The sequence below is a fragment of the Maylandia zebra genome, linkage group LG11, assembly GCF_041146795.1.
Source record: "Maylandia zebra isolate NMK-2024a linkage group LG11, Mzebra_GT3a, whole genome shotgun sequence".
Lineage (NCBI taxonomy): Eukaryota > Metazoa > Chordata > Actinopteri > Cichliformes > Cichlidae > Maylandia > Maylandia zebra.
This window is the reverse complement of record NC_135177.1, coordinates 14,044,230-14,062,797: the sequence shown is the minus strand read 5'-3', so window position 1 is coordinate 14,062,797 and position 18,568 is coordinate 14,044,230. Positions and strand designations below refer to the sequence as shown.

General features: G+C 41.2%; 2 protein-coding genes and 1 non-coding gene across 4 annotated transcripts; all 3 read right to left on the bottom strand.

Annotated features, from left to right (window-relative positions):
* Positions 1 to 504: 504 nt before the first annotated feature.
* atad2 (ATPase family AAA domain containing 2) lies at positions 505 to 13,493 on the bottom strand. 2 transcript variants are annotated; one of them, XM_076889813.1, is made up of 30 exons: positions 13,096 to 13,493; positions 11,916 to 12,049; positions 11,527 to 11,582; positions 11,227 to 11,413; positions 11,003 to 11,096; positions 10,772 to 10,853; positions 10,018 to 10,188; positions 9,782 to 9,902; positions 9,398 to 9,412; positions 8,472 to 8,573; positions 8,150 to 8,258; positions 7,924 to 8,039; positions 7,493 to 7,667; positions 7,309 to 7,397; positions 6,811 to 6,970; positions 6,563 to 6,653; positions 6,179 to 6,356; positions 5,936 to 6,072; positions 5,623 to 5,749; positions 5,228 to 5,414; positions 4,397 to 4,582; positions 4,063 to 4,198; positions 3,640 to 3,836; positions 3,189 to 3,348; positions 2,946 to 3,068; positions 2,495 to 2,665; positions 1,685 to 2,395; positions 1,303 to 1,436; positions 937 to 1,065; positions 505 to 711 (listed from the first exon to the last, which is right to left on the bottom strand). In XM_076889813.1, the coding sequence occupies exons 1-30, from the start codon at positions 13,288 to 13,290 to the stop codon at positions 679 to 681; spliced, it is 4,506 nt and encodes a 1,501-aa protein (XP_076745928.1). In that variant the 5' UTR covers positions 13,291 to 13,493; the 3' UTR covers positions 505 to 678. The 2 variants fall into 2 exon arrangements, with proteins under 2 accessions (XP_076745928.1, XP_012778918.3); XM_012923464.5 differs by lacking the exon at positions 9,398 to 9,412.
* On the bottom strand, positions 4,969 to 5,105 carry LOC111501447 (small nucleolar RNA SNORA5). Its single transcript, XR_002721505.1, has one exon. It is a non-coding gene; the product is annotated as a small nucleolar RNA SNORA5 (small nucleolar RNA).
* A 374-nt stretch (positions 13,494 to 13,867) lies between the features above and the next one.
* Positions 13,868 to 17,790, bottom strand: psma2a (proteasome 20S subunit alpha 2a). Its single transcript, XM_004566823.3, has 8 exons — positions 17,690 to 17,790; positions 17,111 to 17,187; positions 16,828 to 16,960; positions 16,596 to 16,718; positions 16,262 to 16,343; positions 16,059 to 16,132; positions 14,894 to 14,951; positions 13,868 to 14,812 (listed from the first exon to the last, which is right to left on the bottom strand). Exons 1-8 carry the CDS (start codon positions 17,728 to 17,730, stop codon positions 14,696 to 14,698), a joined length of 705 nt encoding a protein of 234 aa, XP_004566880.1. The 5' UTR covers positions 17,731 to 17,790; the 3' UTR covers positions 13,868 to 14,695.
* Between the last annotated feature and the right edge of the window lie 778 nt (positions 17,791 to 18,568).

Genomic DNA, 18,568 nt, shown 5'->3' with positions numbered 1-18,568 from the left:
TCACTGGCATTACGCAACCAAAATCAGTGTGTGGATCATTTTAAATGCACTTCATTGAATTAATGTGCCATAATAAAGTCACATGGTTGTTAGGAGACAAGTTATGAGCATCTGTGAAGGGATGAATCCCTAAAATGGGGTCACATTTTTAAAAATCCTGGATCCTCAATTTCCCATAATGCAATTATTTAATCTCTCCGGTCTACCTATTCTTAACAATGGTCGTTAAAAGTATTATCTATATATAAGATCAGATAAGTTTGTTTGTGTAGTCCCGCTGCAGTCGCTGATAACAACTTGTAAAACTTTCTAAACCTGATTGGCTTTCGAACAGTCAACCACAACTTGTAGTAGTGAAATACAGGAAGTGATAGTATTATGATGCTTTCTAATACAGTCTGCTGATACCCTGAAGTGCACAAATATAGCAGATTTCTGTGGACCTAGTCATTTTTAAATGATCAGCTTGGGGATAAAAAAAAAAAAGAAGGCACACAACAACAGTTAGAGGAAACCCATTTAATTAAATATAAACATGAGAAGTAGTACAAAGTATTAGCTAATGCAAATATAGGTGCCTGTGGATTTCTATGAAAATAGAACCAATTTGTTTCTATTTACACATATGGAAGGATGGGAATAACTATTAAAAATGACATTGCTGTTCATGTGGACATGTCAACAGAAGTCTTCAATTTCTTGCTCCATCTCCTAATAAAACAAACACACAAGGGAAGAACTACAGATTAGGAACATTAAAATACTAAAGCAAAAGTAGACATCTTTGAAAATAAAATACAAAACAAAACTGATCAACAAAGTTCAATTGTGATAAAATACTCATAATCATACAGAGACCCATCATTAAAGTTATCAGTTACACCAACTCAGAATATCTCCAGGAGCAAAGTTTACCAACGCTCCTCCAGTAATCACCTGTATTAGTGCAGTTTTGTTGTAGTCTCGTCTGTGTCTATAGATGCTCTGGCAGAGCAGAGCATACAGTTTCTCCAGCTTATACACCTCATAGCCTTCTGTTTTAGTTACCACCTGCTCCAACAGCACCTGAAAACACACAGGACAAAAAAAGGAATGGAATTACACATTTACAATATGTATGTATGTATGTATGTATATATATATATATATATATATATATATATATATATATATATATATATATATATATATATATATATATATATATATAGAGGGAGAGAGAGAGAGAAATCTGCAGTTGAGCAGTTTAGTTCTCTTTTTTTCCTCGTTGTCAGCACACACTACACAGATGGTATCCCACACCTTTAATTTGTCTTTGTCCACAACTACAGAAGGGGTTTCCTCATCCAAGATCTGCAGAGCTTTGTCCACATTGATCATCTGCTGCTGCAGCACAGCGTTTTTCAGAGCCCGAGTCATTCGCCTCACGTTCCGCTCTGAGACACCAAACAAACATGCACACACAGGAAAACACACAAAATGTTTACACGATTGTAACAGACGATAGCCTGCTGGTATTTTCACTCTGAGGCCCAAGGACTGTGGTCTAGAAGCACTATACTAGTAATCTGCTTTCCCTGCTGGACATGACGTGTGCTTTTTTCCCCTTTCAGCAACATTTTCAACTAAACATCTGGTGTCACATTAAATGTGAGAAACCAGTCTTAGTGTGTTGACATCCAACCTGTGCCTGTGTCCTCCTCTCCTCTGGCAGCTGTGCAGGCATCTGTGGTTGAGGATTCTTCCACCTCCATTGGTTCAGCAGTGATGTTCTGCTCTGCCTCCTCTTCTGTAACTACCTTGATGTTTTCTTCCTGGCCTACACAGCGACTCGGCTCAGTCTGAGTTTTTGACAAGTTTAGAGTTTGAGCATCTACTGCGCGGGGATGCTGGTTATCTGCTTCAGCCTCAATGTAGCTGTGCTTGTTAGTGTTCACTGAAAGAGGTTTGTGGTTCTCTTCTGCTTCCTGTCCTAACAGCTTGTTTTCCTCTAAGTGATGTGCAACAGCATCGTCCACCTTCTCTTGTTCATTCTGCGTCTCGCTGTGATTTTCCAGTTTTGCTTTTTCACATGAGTTGACCTCATCTTCAGGATCTGCTTTCTTCTCCACTCTCCCCTCCTCACTGCTTTGCATTTTCTCAGAAAGTCCAAAACCATCTATGTGAGTTTCTGCAGGTTCTGACTCTGCATCAGCTATTGTATGATCCTCCTCTGCTCCATCGCCCTCATCACATTCTTCTCCTGCTTTCTCAACTTCATCCTCATCATCTCCATCCTCTTCCTCCTCATCAGACCCAAGCTGATCATCATTTTTGGACACGTGAGGAGAAATGGACTTCTTCTTTGCATAGTAGCCAGTGGACCATCGGCTCTTCCGACGTTTCTTCTTCTGGGCTGGGGGAAAAAAATGTTGTAATCCATAAACTGAGAGATTATTTGCAACTGATTTATGTGTATGATTATTTGCTACTAATTTAAGTGTATGATCTTTACCTGTATTTTTGGGCGTTGTAAAAGCAGAGGAACATGGATTATTAGTAGCTGGAATTGTGGATCCATCCAGCTGCTGTGAGCTGCTGTCGGTGATCTTAGCCTCAGCAGGAGATTTGGACTGTTTGGGAAGGACGTGGTAGAAGGAGGGAGTAAATCGTGCAGTGGAACAACCTGAGGTAGTCAAAAATAGAAATATGTACACTTTTACTTGTTTAAAACTGCAAATGAACTGCTCCTTAAGGAAACCTGAGACAAACAGAGTTTGTTATATCACATTAAAACTAAAAATTTCAGATTACTCAAGGTTTTTTATTTTATTTTTTATAGCCATTATTGATTGACCCCAGATTGTTTATTTTATAACTGAGCTAAACCAAACAGTCTTTTTAATTCCATTGGACCAGGACAAATGTCAATAATCATGCACACACACATAGAGACACAAACTGACCTCTTGCTCTGCGTGACTCCTTGGTCTCCTCACAAAGCTTCTCAAAATCTTCATCTAGTTCATCTTTGATGATAGCATGGACTGTGTCTTTCAGTGCACATGCTCTGTGCCGTATCTGACGATCTGAGAAAAAACAAACATTTACACTCCAATCAGCCTATGTGTGAGCACTTTGTATTTCACTGATTCTTCTCTTATCCATGGTGTATGTGCATGTGTGTGTCTGTTGTCCACTGTGTGTACCTGAGGGATCCCTGTCTGGGTTGTATTCGAGGGCATTCTGCCAGATGAGATCCACGTCCTGAAGGAACTCTTTGACTGTTCCGTACTGATGGAGGTCTATCCTGGAGAGGACTGTTGACAGGTCCATAGGCTTCTTGATCACTTCAGCATAATCTGGAACCTGAAACACAGGACAGATGCTGAGTGAAGGAAAGAGATGAAACCAAACATTTCAGAGGATCTCAGAGGACAAAATCGGTTGATATGAGCACGGCAGTAAATTGCACATTAAACTTGTCATTTGTGGGGATAGGTTTGCTGCCCCCCAGTGGCAGTATCTAAATACATACTTTAGCTAGGCAAATCTTTAACCTTCAGTCATTGCTCCCCTCCTGAAATATTCTCTACTGTAGTAATCCAGTGCTGTCTAAGGCATTGTTGGAGTACAAGGTAATAATAATAGCACTACTACCTCCTCTAAATCCACTGGCTTTGTAAAAGCCTTGAAGCGCTTATCTTGGGACAGACGGTTGGTGACATCACGTAAAAAGAGGCGAAGCTCTCTGAGGGTGTCTTCCTCCTGCTCCTCCAATCTCTGAGTCTCCTCTTGTGTTAGCTGACGTGGAGCTGGTGGAGGGGCGACTGGCAGCACTTCCAATGCATGAAGCACTGAGACAAGTGAAGAGTTGACAGATTTAATTCAATTATGTTTTGCAAGAGACAAAATGTATATCTTGGAAGCATCTGCTTTTAGCTTCCATCTAGGATAAGATGAACATTGCCGCACTGTGCGACCATATGAACAGATGTTGCACACTTAAACTACAAGACTGCTGCTTTGAGCCAATTTTAGTCATGAGCTGGGAGATATGTTAGTATGAATGTCTAGGCTTACCAGCTTTCTTTTTTGAGACAGGGGCCTTAGCAGCCTGGTTGAGGATTAGATCCTCAAAGAAGTCTCTTCTTTCCCTACTGGTGGGGACCTGAACTTGGAAAACCTCTCCGTACTCAAGCCGAAACAGCTCCTGTACCTGAGATGAAGAAGGTGAAAGGTGAGACTACCGCAGATGAATGCAGCTCTAAATTTTAGCGGGCCCTTTTGCATTCAGTAAAAACAGAGACACTGATTTATTACACCTTGTAAGAACATTTGACAAAGCAGATAATAACTGTTTATCCTCTGGCACATTTGCAACCCATGAAACAGAGCATTACTCATCTTTCCATACCTCAGTGCTGAGTTGGTCATAACGGAGGCTGCAGGTAGCGAGCAGAAGGATAGGAGAGAAGGCCGGGATGGAGCTCAAGAGACTCAGGAAAGTAGCTCTTAAAGCAGGACCAACTGTTTCCCACCACTGGCCAATGTGAGGGATGTACAGGATACTGGGGGAAGTTCTCTTGGCTTCAACAAAAATCTGCAGAACATGTGACAAGAGCAGTAAATTCTAATGCAATTGCAACATCTGGACTGAAATCTACAGACGTGGGTATGGACGTGTAACAGCCGTCAGTTCCCTGCCCCTCCTTCATTGTGACTAATCTATTCTGTGTGTTTTCCTTATGCTAAACGCTCCGCTTAAGCCTCGCCCAGGACTGGAGCATTAGTTTCTTCTGTCGTCTTCTCTTTTCTGTTCTCATGACCCTGAATGGACCAGTACCCCAGTTCCTGCTTCAATGATGCTGCACCATCAACCATACCTCCTGCTTAAAAGTGCAGCAAACTAGGGTGGCTTATGATTGTGTGTGAGAAGCCTGCTGCCATGCATCACTGTAAAATAACAGCATCTTCTTTCATACACGCACTTGTCTGTAGTACATAATTATCCCCACTGCTCATGGTACAAGGAAGTGGAGCCCATGAACTACAGTTTTTCTGTGGCAGCCATTTTGGCCAGTCAGGTCCACTTAAAAGAACACACTGAATTTGACAAGGCTGCAGAGGCAAAGATTGCCTCCAGACCACCTCAAGTCAACATGTACCTCTACATTTTCTTTAAATGCAAATGATCCAAATGTAACCATAATATCACATATTTAATTTGGCTTTATAGCTCATGTACCTGAGCACATGTCTCTTCTGGTGCAGTTGCGCTGGCTCCAAACAGCATGGCCATGTCCAGTGTGTACACCGTGAACTTCTCCAGAGCGTGGAGCACAGCAGGAGCTAGGTGAGAGCTCTGGCCTGAACCTGGTCTGCCCTCCAGCAGCAACCGGGGACGGTAGGATGTGGGCTGGCTCAACACGCTCCTACACAGGACAGACAGAGATACTGAGATGGTGAAGTAATAGGAATGTTTCACTTCAGTAACATCTGGGTCTCAGGCATTCCAGATAGCTAACAGAGAGGCAATGTAGAGACACAAAGTGGTAGAAGTAGATGGCCATTTGATTTAAAATTGATTTCAAACAGTACTTGTCAAAAATACCACCTTATATTTGAGACTATGTGTCCTACCTGTGGAGGTTCAGGAGGCCGTTAGCGGCAGGTGTTTTGTGTTGGGAGGTCTGTCCAATGGGGCAGACCTCAGAGTCCTCTTCCTCACTGAACATCAGATCATCATCAGATACAGCAAAGGCCACATCTTGGATCACACAAACACAGCAGGTAAATAATTACACCCTGAATTAAAGAAAATGAAAAAAGCTCTTTGTGTGTCGCATCTTTTTATTGTTTCTCTCAGTCTTTGATTTCTTGAAAGAATTCCTATGATGAACATAACATGCGTGTAGCAACAGAGCAAGAATAACAAGGTAAAGCAGGACCGCACCTTGTTCCCTCTTTCTCTTTAAGCCCATCTCAGCATGCGGAAACACTCTGCTGACTGTGAGGAGGATGCTCTGCAGGGCTGCATTCAGCAGTGGACGAATGGCAGGTACCAGAGCCTTAGCTGGTGACACTACCGCTCTAAAATAAATAAATAAATTATCATAATCATTATCAAAAGTACTTAACAGTATGTATGCAGCAACCAGGCTGCATAAGGACTGTGAAGACAGCACCAAAACTTTACCTCTGGGCAGCAGGTACCATCTTGGACATGGCAGACATAAAATCTTTGTTAGTGATGGAAATGGAGTTAATGTCAAGTACAAGTTTCTGTGATGAGGAGTAGATCTGTGGGTAGCGGCGCCGCAGTGCGCACAGGGCTGCCTCTGAAACGACCGCCTTGATGTCCGCTCCACAGTAACCTTAACAACAGAAAGTTTATTAATAAGCAAACTTTAACCTGTATGGCCAGAAAACTTCATGTGATCGCTTCCTAAATGAATTCAGGATTGTTAGTGTCTCAGGTTTATTCCTTCCTTCTTCCTATCACATTTCAACTTACTTATACAGTATGGACAACTATAACTTAATGAAGCATGTATCTCTACGTGACATGTGCTCAACTTACCAACACATTTATCTGCCAGTTCCTCCAGAAAAGCCTCAGAGAGTGGAGGAGTCCACTGTCTGGTATGGATCTTTAGAATCTCCTTTCTTGCCTGCCATACAACATAAGATGCCAACAATTCATGTTCAGAACGAGCAATGCTGCTTTTTTTCTACTCATGCTAATGTGCAGCAGTATTGAAAACTACTAATATTTACAAAATACTACCAATATTTACTATATCGTATTGCTGAAACTACATTCCTCACCTCTCTGTCGGGAAGGCCAAACAGGAACTCTCTGTCAAAGCGTCCGGGTCTTCTCAGAGCTGGGTCGATGGAGTCCAGCCTGTTCGTAGCTCCAATCACAACCACTTCTCCTCTACTGTCCAATCCATCCATCAGAGCCAGGAGGGTCGACACAATGGAGCTACAGACACAAAGGGTTAGATTTAGTTTTCATTAACAGTCTTCTCTGTAACAAAAAGGACACACAGTGACACAACAAGCCCTAAATATTAAGGCTCACTCTATCAAGGTACCTAACTGAGACAGTGTAAACTGGAAAAAACAAACAAACAAAATAAAGACCGTTCTGCTTCATTTTTCTGGTGCGTTTTAGGGCTCTACATTTAGGAACTGAAAGAAGCTTCTGTAACAATTTCCTAATGTAAATTATACTTTATTCCTAATAAAATATACAAGCAAATGTTTATTTTACAGAGTTGTTAAATTTGAGATAAAGTCAAGACTGCAAACAAGCCTGACCTGTGAATCTGGTCCTGACGGCTGGACCTGACTGGAGCCAAACCATCAATCTCATCAAAGAAAATAATGGAGGGACGCATCTGATATGCCTGGAAAGAACCCAGTAAGAACCTATTAACACCTGATACATGTACAGGTATTAAATTTTTAATTTTCAACATAAAGGCAGATGAGTTCAGTTTACCTGGTCAAACAGGAGACGTAACTGTCTCTCAGATTCTCCAACCCACTTGCTGAGGCAGTCAGCTCCTTTCCTCATGAAGAACGAAACCTTTTTGTCGCCCTGACTGCACTCACTGGCTAAAGCTCTGGCTACAAGTGTTTTACCGGTGCCCGGGGGACCATAGAAGAGACAGCCCCTGAAAGACAAGAGAAAACCATAGCGATAGGGCTGTGCAATATGACCAAAATCTCATATCCCGATATAAGACATCTATCGTGCAAACATGTTTGTGTAATATCCTGTATATCTTGCATACATAGTGTAGTGTACTTTATGTAGCCTCATTATTTGGGAAAATAAATTGAAAAAAATCTTCAAACTACATTAAAAATAATGTGCAACCGTGACTTTTTGACACACAACTTTCTCCTGTTCACAAACACACTGCTTACCTGGGTGGCTGTATCTTGAACCTCTCAAACACCTCTGGGTAAAGCAGCGGGAACACCACCATCTCCTTTAGAGCTGAAATGTGTCTGCTCAAACCTCCGATGCTGTCAAACCGCACCTGATCGCATTCACAACAGAGTTACATTAGGATTACATGTTTAATGTGCTTTCGTGTAACATGTTTTTTCATTGCATCTGTTAATCGGGCCATTCTCTGACGCAGCTCACCGTCCTGTCAATCTGCATGGGGTCCACATCAGCGAGGCTAGCTCCGATCTTCATCCTGTCTTTGTGGATCCCCAGCAGGTCTTCTTTCACAAGGTTCATAGGTAGACATCTACAGGACACACAAACAAAAACTGTAAATAGCACCAGCATTTTATTATTATAAAACACAACAATCAGGAGTTCTGGTATTCTCACTAATGAGTCACAAGGCTAACCACAAGTTTTTCTTTAAAATCATTTGTACAACCTTTTATGTGTCTTATTTCACATTGCAAAAAAACCAGAAAACAAAACAACACCTTGATACACCTACTGCTCTCACCTATTGACTGACCGGCTCCTGTTCTTACTCCTCCGTCTCTGAAATTGCTCGTCGTCTGAGGAGGAGGACGTGGAGTCGCTGCTGTGGATGGCATGTCTCCTCCTGTGCACCAAAAGATGTGAACACCGCTTATTGTAAACAAACAAGGTTATCAGCATGGAGGCAGGTTACTCTCACCAACAATGAGATTAGGATTAGAAGCCATCTGTAGCCACATATAAACTGTGACAAACAAAAAACAATACACCACCATTGGTCATCATTCATTAGTAGAAATCATATTGAGGAAAAAACAAAGCAAAATATCTGATTTGTACAAGTGTAGCAAAACAGGAGTGACTCATCCAACCACTTTAGATGACACCATCACCTGACGACACCTGAGCAACACACAGGGAGAGCTTCACTTGCAGAAAACTTAAAAGGCTTGTGAGGCCAAACCAATTGCACAACATTCAAACGTTTTTAAAGTGACAGAAGTTTCAGATTAGATGTGCAGAAATGAAAACAAGTGCACCCAAAAAAAGCTGTCAAATGTAATACAAAGTAATACAAAAATAAACTAAAATAGAAAGTTAGGGCATTTGCTCTGTAACGAGCAACAGGGGAACATAAAACTAATTAATGAATAATCAAGTTAAGTTTTTTCATTATCTACATTTTTCCACATGGTCAAGACTGATATTTAACTTATGATTATTCACTGACGAGCTCGGATTTTTTACAGCAGCCTAAAAGAAATGCTCTAAAGTGCATAACGTTTGAATGAAGATTGGTTCATCATCTCTTTACTCGCCACAGCAGAGTGAAACTCAAATGCACCAACAGCAATTACCAACAACCGCAGAGCTAACAAGGAGAGACTCTATTAAAGACAAACTACAAAAACTGTAAACACTGACAAAGAAGAGCAGTGAGGGTCTTACCTCTCAGAACTACTCCTGATGGTAGGACGGGGAAAAAAAGAGGAAGAAAAGAGGATGGATTTGACATGCAGTGATTATGCTAGCAACTAGTAGAAACAGTGTTATGGCAATAGCTGTCAAAGAATCTGTTTGAAATCAAGCCTTTGCCAAACATTTTTGAGTATGTCTGAGATGAGGATCTAAACAGGTATGTGACTGTTTAAAAAAGTTCATAGATAACCTGAGAAAAGTGGACAATGCGCTAAAATAATCCTGTCTGATTTAGTAATAAACATCTGTCACGTGTACAAATTTAAGAAAAACAAAACATAACAACATGAGGTGTTACTCCTGCATATGCTGTATGTACAGGGTAATGTTCGGTAGCCGAGCTGTGACACTAACCTGCTGGTTCTCCTCCTGTTGTAGGGGCTCCTCGGGGCTGTGGAGCTGAATCTGAACCTGCGCCTGGTAGATGAGGAGTGGTCCTTGAAGTACATGCTGCGCTTCCTGGTCTCTCTCGGTTCTACAAAAGAAAAGAAAGCATCCTTCAACAGTGCAAAATGACAAGACAAAAGCAATTTAAGCAATTATTCTAGTTAATCATGATGATGATCCACAGCTCTGAATGGACAGCATACCATCTAGTGGGGCCTGATAGCGGACCACGGTCTTTCGCTGTCTTAAGTCATAGCGTCTTTGGTTTTCTTCTTCCTCATCTTCAGCATCCTCATCATCTTCTTCTTCCTCCTCGTCATCTTCTCCATCTTCCTCCTCCTCTTCATCATCATCATTATCATCCTCATCCCCTCCTGTGAATTCAATGAAAATGTAAAACAAAAATGAAACACCACATGACACTGCTGCTGTCCAAACTTCACTATATGTTGAGATTGATGTTGAGATTAATCCTCCCCTGAAGAAGATAAACTCAGACCAGCATGCCTTCAACTAGAAACGTTCCTGGTGACTAATAAACGTGAAAAAAAATTAACTAACCGACTAGCCTAAAACTAACAAGCCCCTAGATATCAAGTTTTATTTGAGGAGCCTTTAATGGAAAATCTCAAAGCTGCCTAAACAAAAAAACAAGAAGGCAGTTTGTATCCGCAAAATAGCCAACAATAATAGCCCTAACAAAAATTTCAGGTCTTGATTAACAGAGTGATGGCATTTTTTTTTAAAACAGTGACTGCAGCTCCATCTGGTGGCAAATGGCTGCATAATATTCAGGACACAAACCCTGCATTGGGTATCAATTCAAATGTTTATAATTAGATTAAACAACTGGTACGTCTGGTACTGAACAGTGACAGTAGCAAGTTGTGCACATTCCCACTGCACACAGTATTCCTAAACTGTGTTCCTAACATTACTAGACTTTAACCATCTCACCTTGGTTCTCTTTCTCAGTTTCTTTAGTCTTCACATTGTTCCTCAGAGACCTTCTCATTCTGCCACTTGTGTACACACTCAGCTGCTCAGAGGAAACAGAAACAAACACTCATCAGTTCAACAGCTCGAAGATGGCTTCACATCGTCAGCTACTAGCTACCCACTCTCTATAAAAACACTACATTACAGAGCACCATGCAGAACTGTGAAGTTTCCTGTGTGGATTATCACCTCTTCCTTAGCGTCTCTATCCCGGTCTCGGTTCCCCAGCCTGCGTCTCATCTTCTGCATGTCGTCCATCTTCTGGAGAACAGCTTCAGCAGTGCTGAGGGACAAAGGAAGAATGGGACATTCATGTCTTATCTAATCCCTCATCAGCCCGCAGTGTATGGAACCGTGTTTGTTAAATACTACTAGAGATGACAGTTTTGCTGAGTGAATTCTGCTGAACTCACTTAGTAATTAGGCGGTCATACAGCACAGACTGGTTGCGGGAACCCAGTTTGTATCTGGTGATTCGAGAGCTGCGACGCACTGAGCGATGATCCTCGTCTTCCTCCTCTTCTTCCTCCACTTCTGGGCTTCGTAGGTTAAAGCGGCTCCTCTTGGGAGTGGATGAGCCTTCCACTTCATCCGGAACATCTGGGATGCAAAACATAAGCTCTCCCAAGTTAGATGTATAGAGACTAATATAGAAATATTAGTTACTCTACACTGCTTTAATTTAAAAGCATGGATTCTACAATACATGGTACCTGCTTGCTGCTTGCCATTCGATGCCTTTCCATCTCTCTGCAGCCTGGAAGATTTCCTGACAAATGATGACAAAATAATAATTTTCTTGTGTTATATTGCTGCATTTCATATACATTAAGCACTGATGGAAATCCACTGAGAACTAGATTTTGCATACAGCTGGTGAACTTGGATGGCAAAAATATTACAGTTTAAATTGGGCATTGATTCAGCTAGCTTACGAAAATATAAAAATCTCATTTTTATACCCATCAGTCATTTTAGTGAATGGCAGGTATTACACATTTAACACACAACCTTCAAATCTGCAAGTAGAGGCACCAGAGAGCTTGTTAAACAACACGACTAAAAAAATAATCAGTTAACAATGTGAGTGGTGTTGGATTACCTGGTACAGCAGCCTCCAACTTTGTCCTCATCAGCAGGGGAGCTGTTCTTGGGTCGCGAGTCCGCAAATGAGACCTCAAATTTAACCTTTTGCCCTCTGGTCCTCAGAGAGTGGTGGAGACCACTGTCCTCCCCCTGTTTCATATCAGCATGTGAGTGACACACAGTGCTGTTATAGTTTACAGAATATGTAGTCGGGAGTTAAAAGCTGCCTGTCCAATGAGTTAGGAAGTCAATCTCATGCTCAGATTAAGTGCAGTTAATGATTAACATTAGAGTGAAAAACTGATGTGCAGAGAGTGCACATCTACTAATCAGTTATCACCTGTGTACTGAAAGGACCTATTTATATATCATTAATTTACATAATTTATCTAGTTCACTTAAATTCCTTCACATGTAGTATCTTATATTTGAGATCACTCTTTAAAACGTGCTCACACACACACAAACACTAACATGTCTAACTCCAACTATGTTATGAGCTATAGGTAATTAATTAATTCAAAGCAAATATAGCAAACCGAAGCTCTGACATGAATGCAAAGAGGACTGCTGGGTGGAAGTGATGGTCATATGACTGAACAGCTATAAACTTGCTTTCCTGTGCATTAAACACGATAGTATCTTGGTTTGCTCTAGTAACTAAACCACTATTTGCTCCTCTAGTGCTGCGGCTGACCTCGGTTCCTGCAACTATTTATTTTCCATCAAGCAGATTTAAAAAGTACTTTTGTTATAAAGTAACAGACGGGTCTAAGATAAAGGTCAATGAAGAATTACTGAATGGACAGAAGCCTTATAATCTTTCTACTAACAATACAAACACGCACACGTAACTAACAGTGAGTTTAATTATGTGATATCATACGATGTTGTTATATGATTATGATGCTTAACGGCAAATCAATAAGATGATTTAGTTAAGAAGTCATTTAGACTGCGATAATAAATGATTGTCACGCATGAATAAAAAATAATGTGACTATGCTTTTAACTCTTTCGATACATCATGATAGGTAACAAAGCGTCATAACTTAGTAATGCAGAGGAGAGGATAGTTTTTAGCCAACTTAGCATGGTAGCTAAACTAGCACAGCAAAGTTGCATTCATAGCAGACTTATCCAACCAACAAACGGTTACTACTTATCTGACCAGCTGTTTCAGTGTGTGTTCTCACATTCGCAGTGTTGTTTTCAGGGCTGCTAAAGCTGTCATACGGGGCCCGGGAAGATCGGCTGAGCCGGGCGGACTTTCTCTGCGACGCGGGAAGCAGTGAGAGAAACTCGGAGCTCGTATCCAACTCAATCGTCCTCGTCGGTGTTGTCGCTACCGGCTCGGCTCCGACACTGCCGCTGCTGCGTAGTACCACCATCTTGGCTCTTAAACAACCTTATAATGACATGAACGACGAGCAATAAACTGTCAATCTACATTAAAATGACTGGCGGTTACGGAACCGCCGACACATTACATAAAACGGTATATCCACCAGCTGACGCACACTAGCTCCTTACTAAAGCCTTGATTTCTGGCGCCATAAACGTCATCAGAGGTTATGAGGTAAGCGGCAACGGCCTGCCGCTCGCAAAAATAGACCTCCTAGCTAAATGCAAAGCGGAGTAATAAGATGAACTTTACACGGGTAGTGAAATTAACTGTTAAAGTAGATTTATTTTCATCATGTCGATATTACGGCGGGTTTGAATGGTCGCTATAGCCACTCTTGGAACAGTCGCAGTATTCGTAAAAACATTAGGAAGCGGAGGGACACACTACAATTTGAAAAAAAGGTGTTCCGGCTCATGTTAGAGCGCGCTCTGCTGTGAAGTACGCGCTCATTTAAGTCCGCAGATATTCAAACGGCTCATTCGCAGTTTGAACATAAAAACACCGCGATAAGGCTGCCATTTCACAACAAAAGCACATACATTAAACACACGGAGTCATCACAAACTCACCGGCTTTTATTTGAATAAGTGACAGATATCAGAAGAGAGAAAAAAATACAAACTTTGGAACTGTTTGTAGGCTAAAAAGAAAAAAAAGAGTACATCATGTAAAACTGCTGTACAGGCAATCAGATCCTGACAGTAAAATCTCAGAATCTCCCATTAGATCCTCCCTATGTGCTTCTTTTGTTTATCCTCTTTCCTAGTGGGTTTCAGAGTGGATGAGGAAGAATTAATCAGGGATGCAAATTAAAGCTTCTCCTGGGCTCAAGAAGTCTCACTTACATTTAAAACCCAAGCCATGTCTAGCAATACCACTTTTGAATAAATCCATGCTCGATCTTAAGTGCCTTTCAAACATTAATGAGCAACAAAAACAGATTTGATGGAAGACTTGAGATTTTACTCATCAGAGTCCACATTCCTTTTCATTTGCACAGTAGCCAACTGTCACATTTCACAGCACCAGGGTGTGTTCAACAACAATACCAACTGGTTAAAGATCTGTTATTTGCCACTGGCAGATTTTAGTCAATGCACAACGGCTGCCTCATTACTTTAATGGGTCTGGTCAGCCGGCCTGTTGTGATGGTCAACAGGCCATTTAATTCTGTCATACAAGATAAGAATGCATAATAATAACAACTATGAATATGAAGAAGTTACAGCAGTTTTTTTTCTCCGGTGTTTGGAGAACAGAAGCTGTCTCATCATAAGACAATGGGGCCATATTATCTTTATAATGGGTTTACAAAAAAAAAAAAAGCATCATGAGACAATTGGCTACTGTGCTGGCTTTTGTCTTGAATGTGACCGAGGGGGATGTGTTCAAGCAATGGCTGCCAGGTAGTCTTTCACCTCTGCTGGGGTGAGTCTTTTGAAGCCAGCCTCGTTGCAGATGCCCACCTCAATGTTCTCCTCTGTCATCTGACCCTCAAAACTCTCCTGAAACACAAAGACAAGATGGTTTGAATAACCACCACTAAGGTGGAGTCACTAAGCCGTTTCTGGTTACAAGCTGCATACCTTTAATGTCAGGATGGCTGTGTGGATGGCGTCTTCTAATTCCAAGTCATTGTTATACCTGAGGAAGAAAAACAAAGTGGTCAAACCCTTGAACTATTGAAACAATAGACCCCTTTCACAGCAGCTCCTTTTTGCATTAAATGGTGCTGTGTGTTAATGGTTCTCTATTCAAGTACAGAGCCTTTAAAATGCATTTACCCAGTCTTCATTTTCAAAATAGACAATTTAAAGTAGGTCAACAGTCTAAATTCAAACTGTGTGAAGAGCTTATTGGTTACCACTCATTCAAACTGCTTTATAATAAACCACAAATGAGATATAGCACTCTAAACACAGTTTACACATGATCATTGAGACAGCTACAGTAAATACACAGAGCTCTTACTGTGGGAGTTTGGCCACCGAGCACCAAATACATCCAGTACAAAATATCAAGCTCAGTCCATGGATCAGAAAATCACTGAATTTTAATTAAACGTGACTTTATAAATGGGACCTATAATTCTAATTTCCAACAATATATTTTATTGTGCGGCATCCCTTAAGTTGATGTGAAAGGCAACTTACTTATCTTATGGAGCCCTTCAGATTTCATATAAATGATGCATCTATCCCACTGGTTAGTGGACTTCCAGCACTTCTTATTTATGTTCTTGAGTTTGGACTTTATGCATTGCCATCTACTATACTCTGAATATGTATCATTCTTTCATTAAAAATGAGGCTCAAACTGTGTTACTAAGGCCATAAACTACTTAAGATTTTTTTTAACAAGATAATTCAAGTGAGTTGTATGGCCATCCTCTCAGACTTCTAATTTAACAGAGGTCGCCCTCTGCAGGTTTAAGTCACTTTGGCACTGAATTCACTTTTCAGAACCATCTTTCAACTCAAAAACAACCTGTTTTAGCCAAACCGCACCTTTGTAAAGGCTTATTTTTTTCTAACAGGCCAATATCTGGAAGCCTGCAGAGCGTCAGTGCTTTTGAGCACTAATGTACATAAGCGCATAAGTACTAAAGTTGGCCTTAAGCAAACAATCATACAGAAAAACTGTGACAGAATCAGACGTAATATATATTCCTTATAAGTTTTACATAAACATGCAACAATTTAGTAATATGAATGAAAACAGGGAAATAATGAGTTACTCATTTACGTGTACCTTTTTTCAAGGAATGTTTTTCCATTAACATAGTTCTTCCCCATGGCTGTGGCTTTCCATGCGAAATATGCACCCTGCCAATCACAAACAGAATAAAAAAAACCTTTAGGTTAGCAGGATGACCTGCAAAAGCATTTTTAAAAGCACAAGCAATATTTAATCCTGAGCTGTAGGCAGCAGTGCTGAGAACTAGAAGAACGTACAGAAGGGTCCGACTGGAACAAGTAGGGCTGGTCTTCATCCCATCCAGCTATCAGCAGAGACACACCGAATGGACGCACTCCACTAGGGATGGAGGGGTGAAAAAAAGAGAAATATTACACGTCACTAATTAATTTCTCTCTAAAGACCTCGAAACTGTCAAGCAAAATCAGTAACACATTAACACGTCTTTTAAAGTGGACTGAATTTTGAGAAAATATCACAGCAATGCAAAACAAATTCTACCCCTAAAGCATGTCACTAGTAAACAGCAGTGTGTCTACCTTTGTGTGTGTGTGTATGTATGTTTGTTTGTTTTGTTAAGTATATACCCACCCAGACTGTGTGTACTCCTGCATCACAGAGGCCACCCTCTGGACAAGCTGGCCTGTAGGAATGGGCTCCTGGTAAACCAGGAAGTACTGTTGTGCCAACTTGCGGGCTCGCCGCACTAAAACCCTGCCAACATGACACACTCATTATTTTTCTGCAATTAGCTTTCAGTTGTCATTTCAGTTGCCTAACAAAATGTCACACTATAGTCTGCAAAGCCGTTGGCAACACTCACCGGTAGTCAGGCCCCATGCCGCTGTAGACCATTCCTATGTGTTTAGTGATGGGCTCCACTTTATGGACGCTCTGTTCATCATACAGTATGGACTTCTGTTTTTTCTCTGTTGCCAAGACAACGCCATTGGAAGCTGGAAATCAAGAGTCACGCAGTTATTGAAGAATATGCGTTTCTAACCAGTTTCAACTCTGCTTGAATGTGCAGAGCTTTCAAGTATGCTTTGCGTCGCTAACATGTTGACAGATTCACTCTCAAAGCTACAGTCGAGTTCTGGACTCACCTTTGATGCCCACCGAGGGGGCTCCGGCTGCTACAGCTGCCAGAGCATACTCGATCTGTACCAGCTTACCGGAGGGGCTGCAAGAGAAAAAAAACACAACAAGCTGCTTCACTATGTGTTAAAGTCAGATAAACGATTGGAAATCCGAATTAGCGTATTGTAACTAACAGAGACGAAACTGAAAGTAAAATCTAAAACAACTGACTCATTTAAGCTAATTCGACGCTTTGCCAAAATAATCTAAATATTTAGCATTCAAAACCAAGCCGTCCATTTCAGTCTGCTCGGGTACTGTTCCGCATTAAAACAGGTGAGCTTTTGTTATGGGTTTGAACAAAGTTTATCTTTTCGAATGTTCAGTTTGGAAAAACTGTTAGCCAACATGCTAATAGGCGATGTTAGCCGATTCATTATCCGGCAATGACAGTGCATCAACTCCAGCGGCTCCAAAACCTCATCTACGTTTTGAAATAAAAAGTAATGCATACATGTGATGACGCTACTGCCACAAAGCAATTGTTACATGCCATAAGCTTCGATGCGGCTACTCAATTTTATCCATATTTTGACAAAGTTTACCTAAATGTGGTGAGAGAGAAACTGTAACCACGTTCCGCCATCTTGAGCTTCTTCTTCTTCTCTGCTGCTCTGGAGAGCTCCAAGTGCGATCACGAGTGAACATCGCCACCTGTGAAGATTGTGTGCTCGATCAATATTATTTTATGACTCCGTTTTTGATCATTTTTACTTTGCATTTCATTAAACTTGGGAGTTTAGTCCTTTCCACTGTTTTGAAAAAATATTTTTCTTAAGTATATACAGTGGAGCAAAAAAGTATTTAGTCAGCCACCGATTGTGCAAGTTCCCCCACCTAAAATGATGACAGAGGTCAGTAATTTGCACCAGAGGTACACTTCAACTGTGAGAGACAGAATGTGAAAAAAAAATCCATGAATCCACATGGTAGGATTTGTAAAGAATTTATTCGTAAATCAGGGTGGAAAATAAGTATTTGGTCACCTCAAACATGGAAAATCTCTGGCTCTCACAGACCTGTAACGTCTTCTGTAAGAAGCTTTTCTGTCCCCCACTCGTTACCTGTATGAATGGCACCTGTTTGAACTCATCATCTGTATAAAAGACACCTGTCCACAGCCTCAAACAGTCAGACTCCAAACTCTGCCATGGCCAAGACCAAAGAGCTTTCGAAGGACACCAGGAAAAGTATTGTAGACCTGCACCAGACTGGGAAGAGTGAATCTACAATAGGCAAGCAGCTTGGTGTGAAAAAAATCAACTGTGGGAGCAATCATCAGAAAATGGAAGACATACAAGACCACTGATAATCTCCCTCGATCTGGGGCTCCACGCAAGATCTCATCCCGTGGGGTCAAAATGATCATGAGAACGGTGAGCAAAGATCCCAGAACCACACAGGGGGACCTGGTGAATGACCTG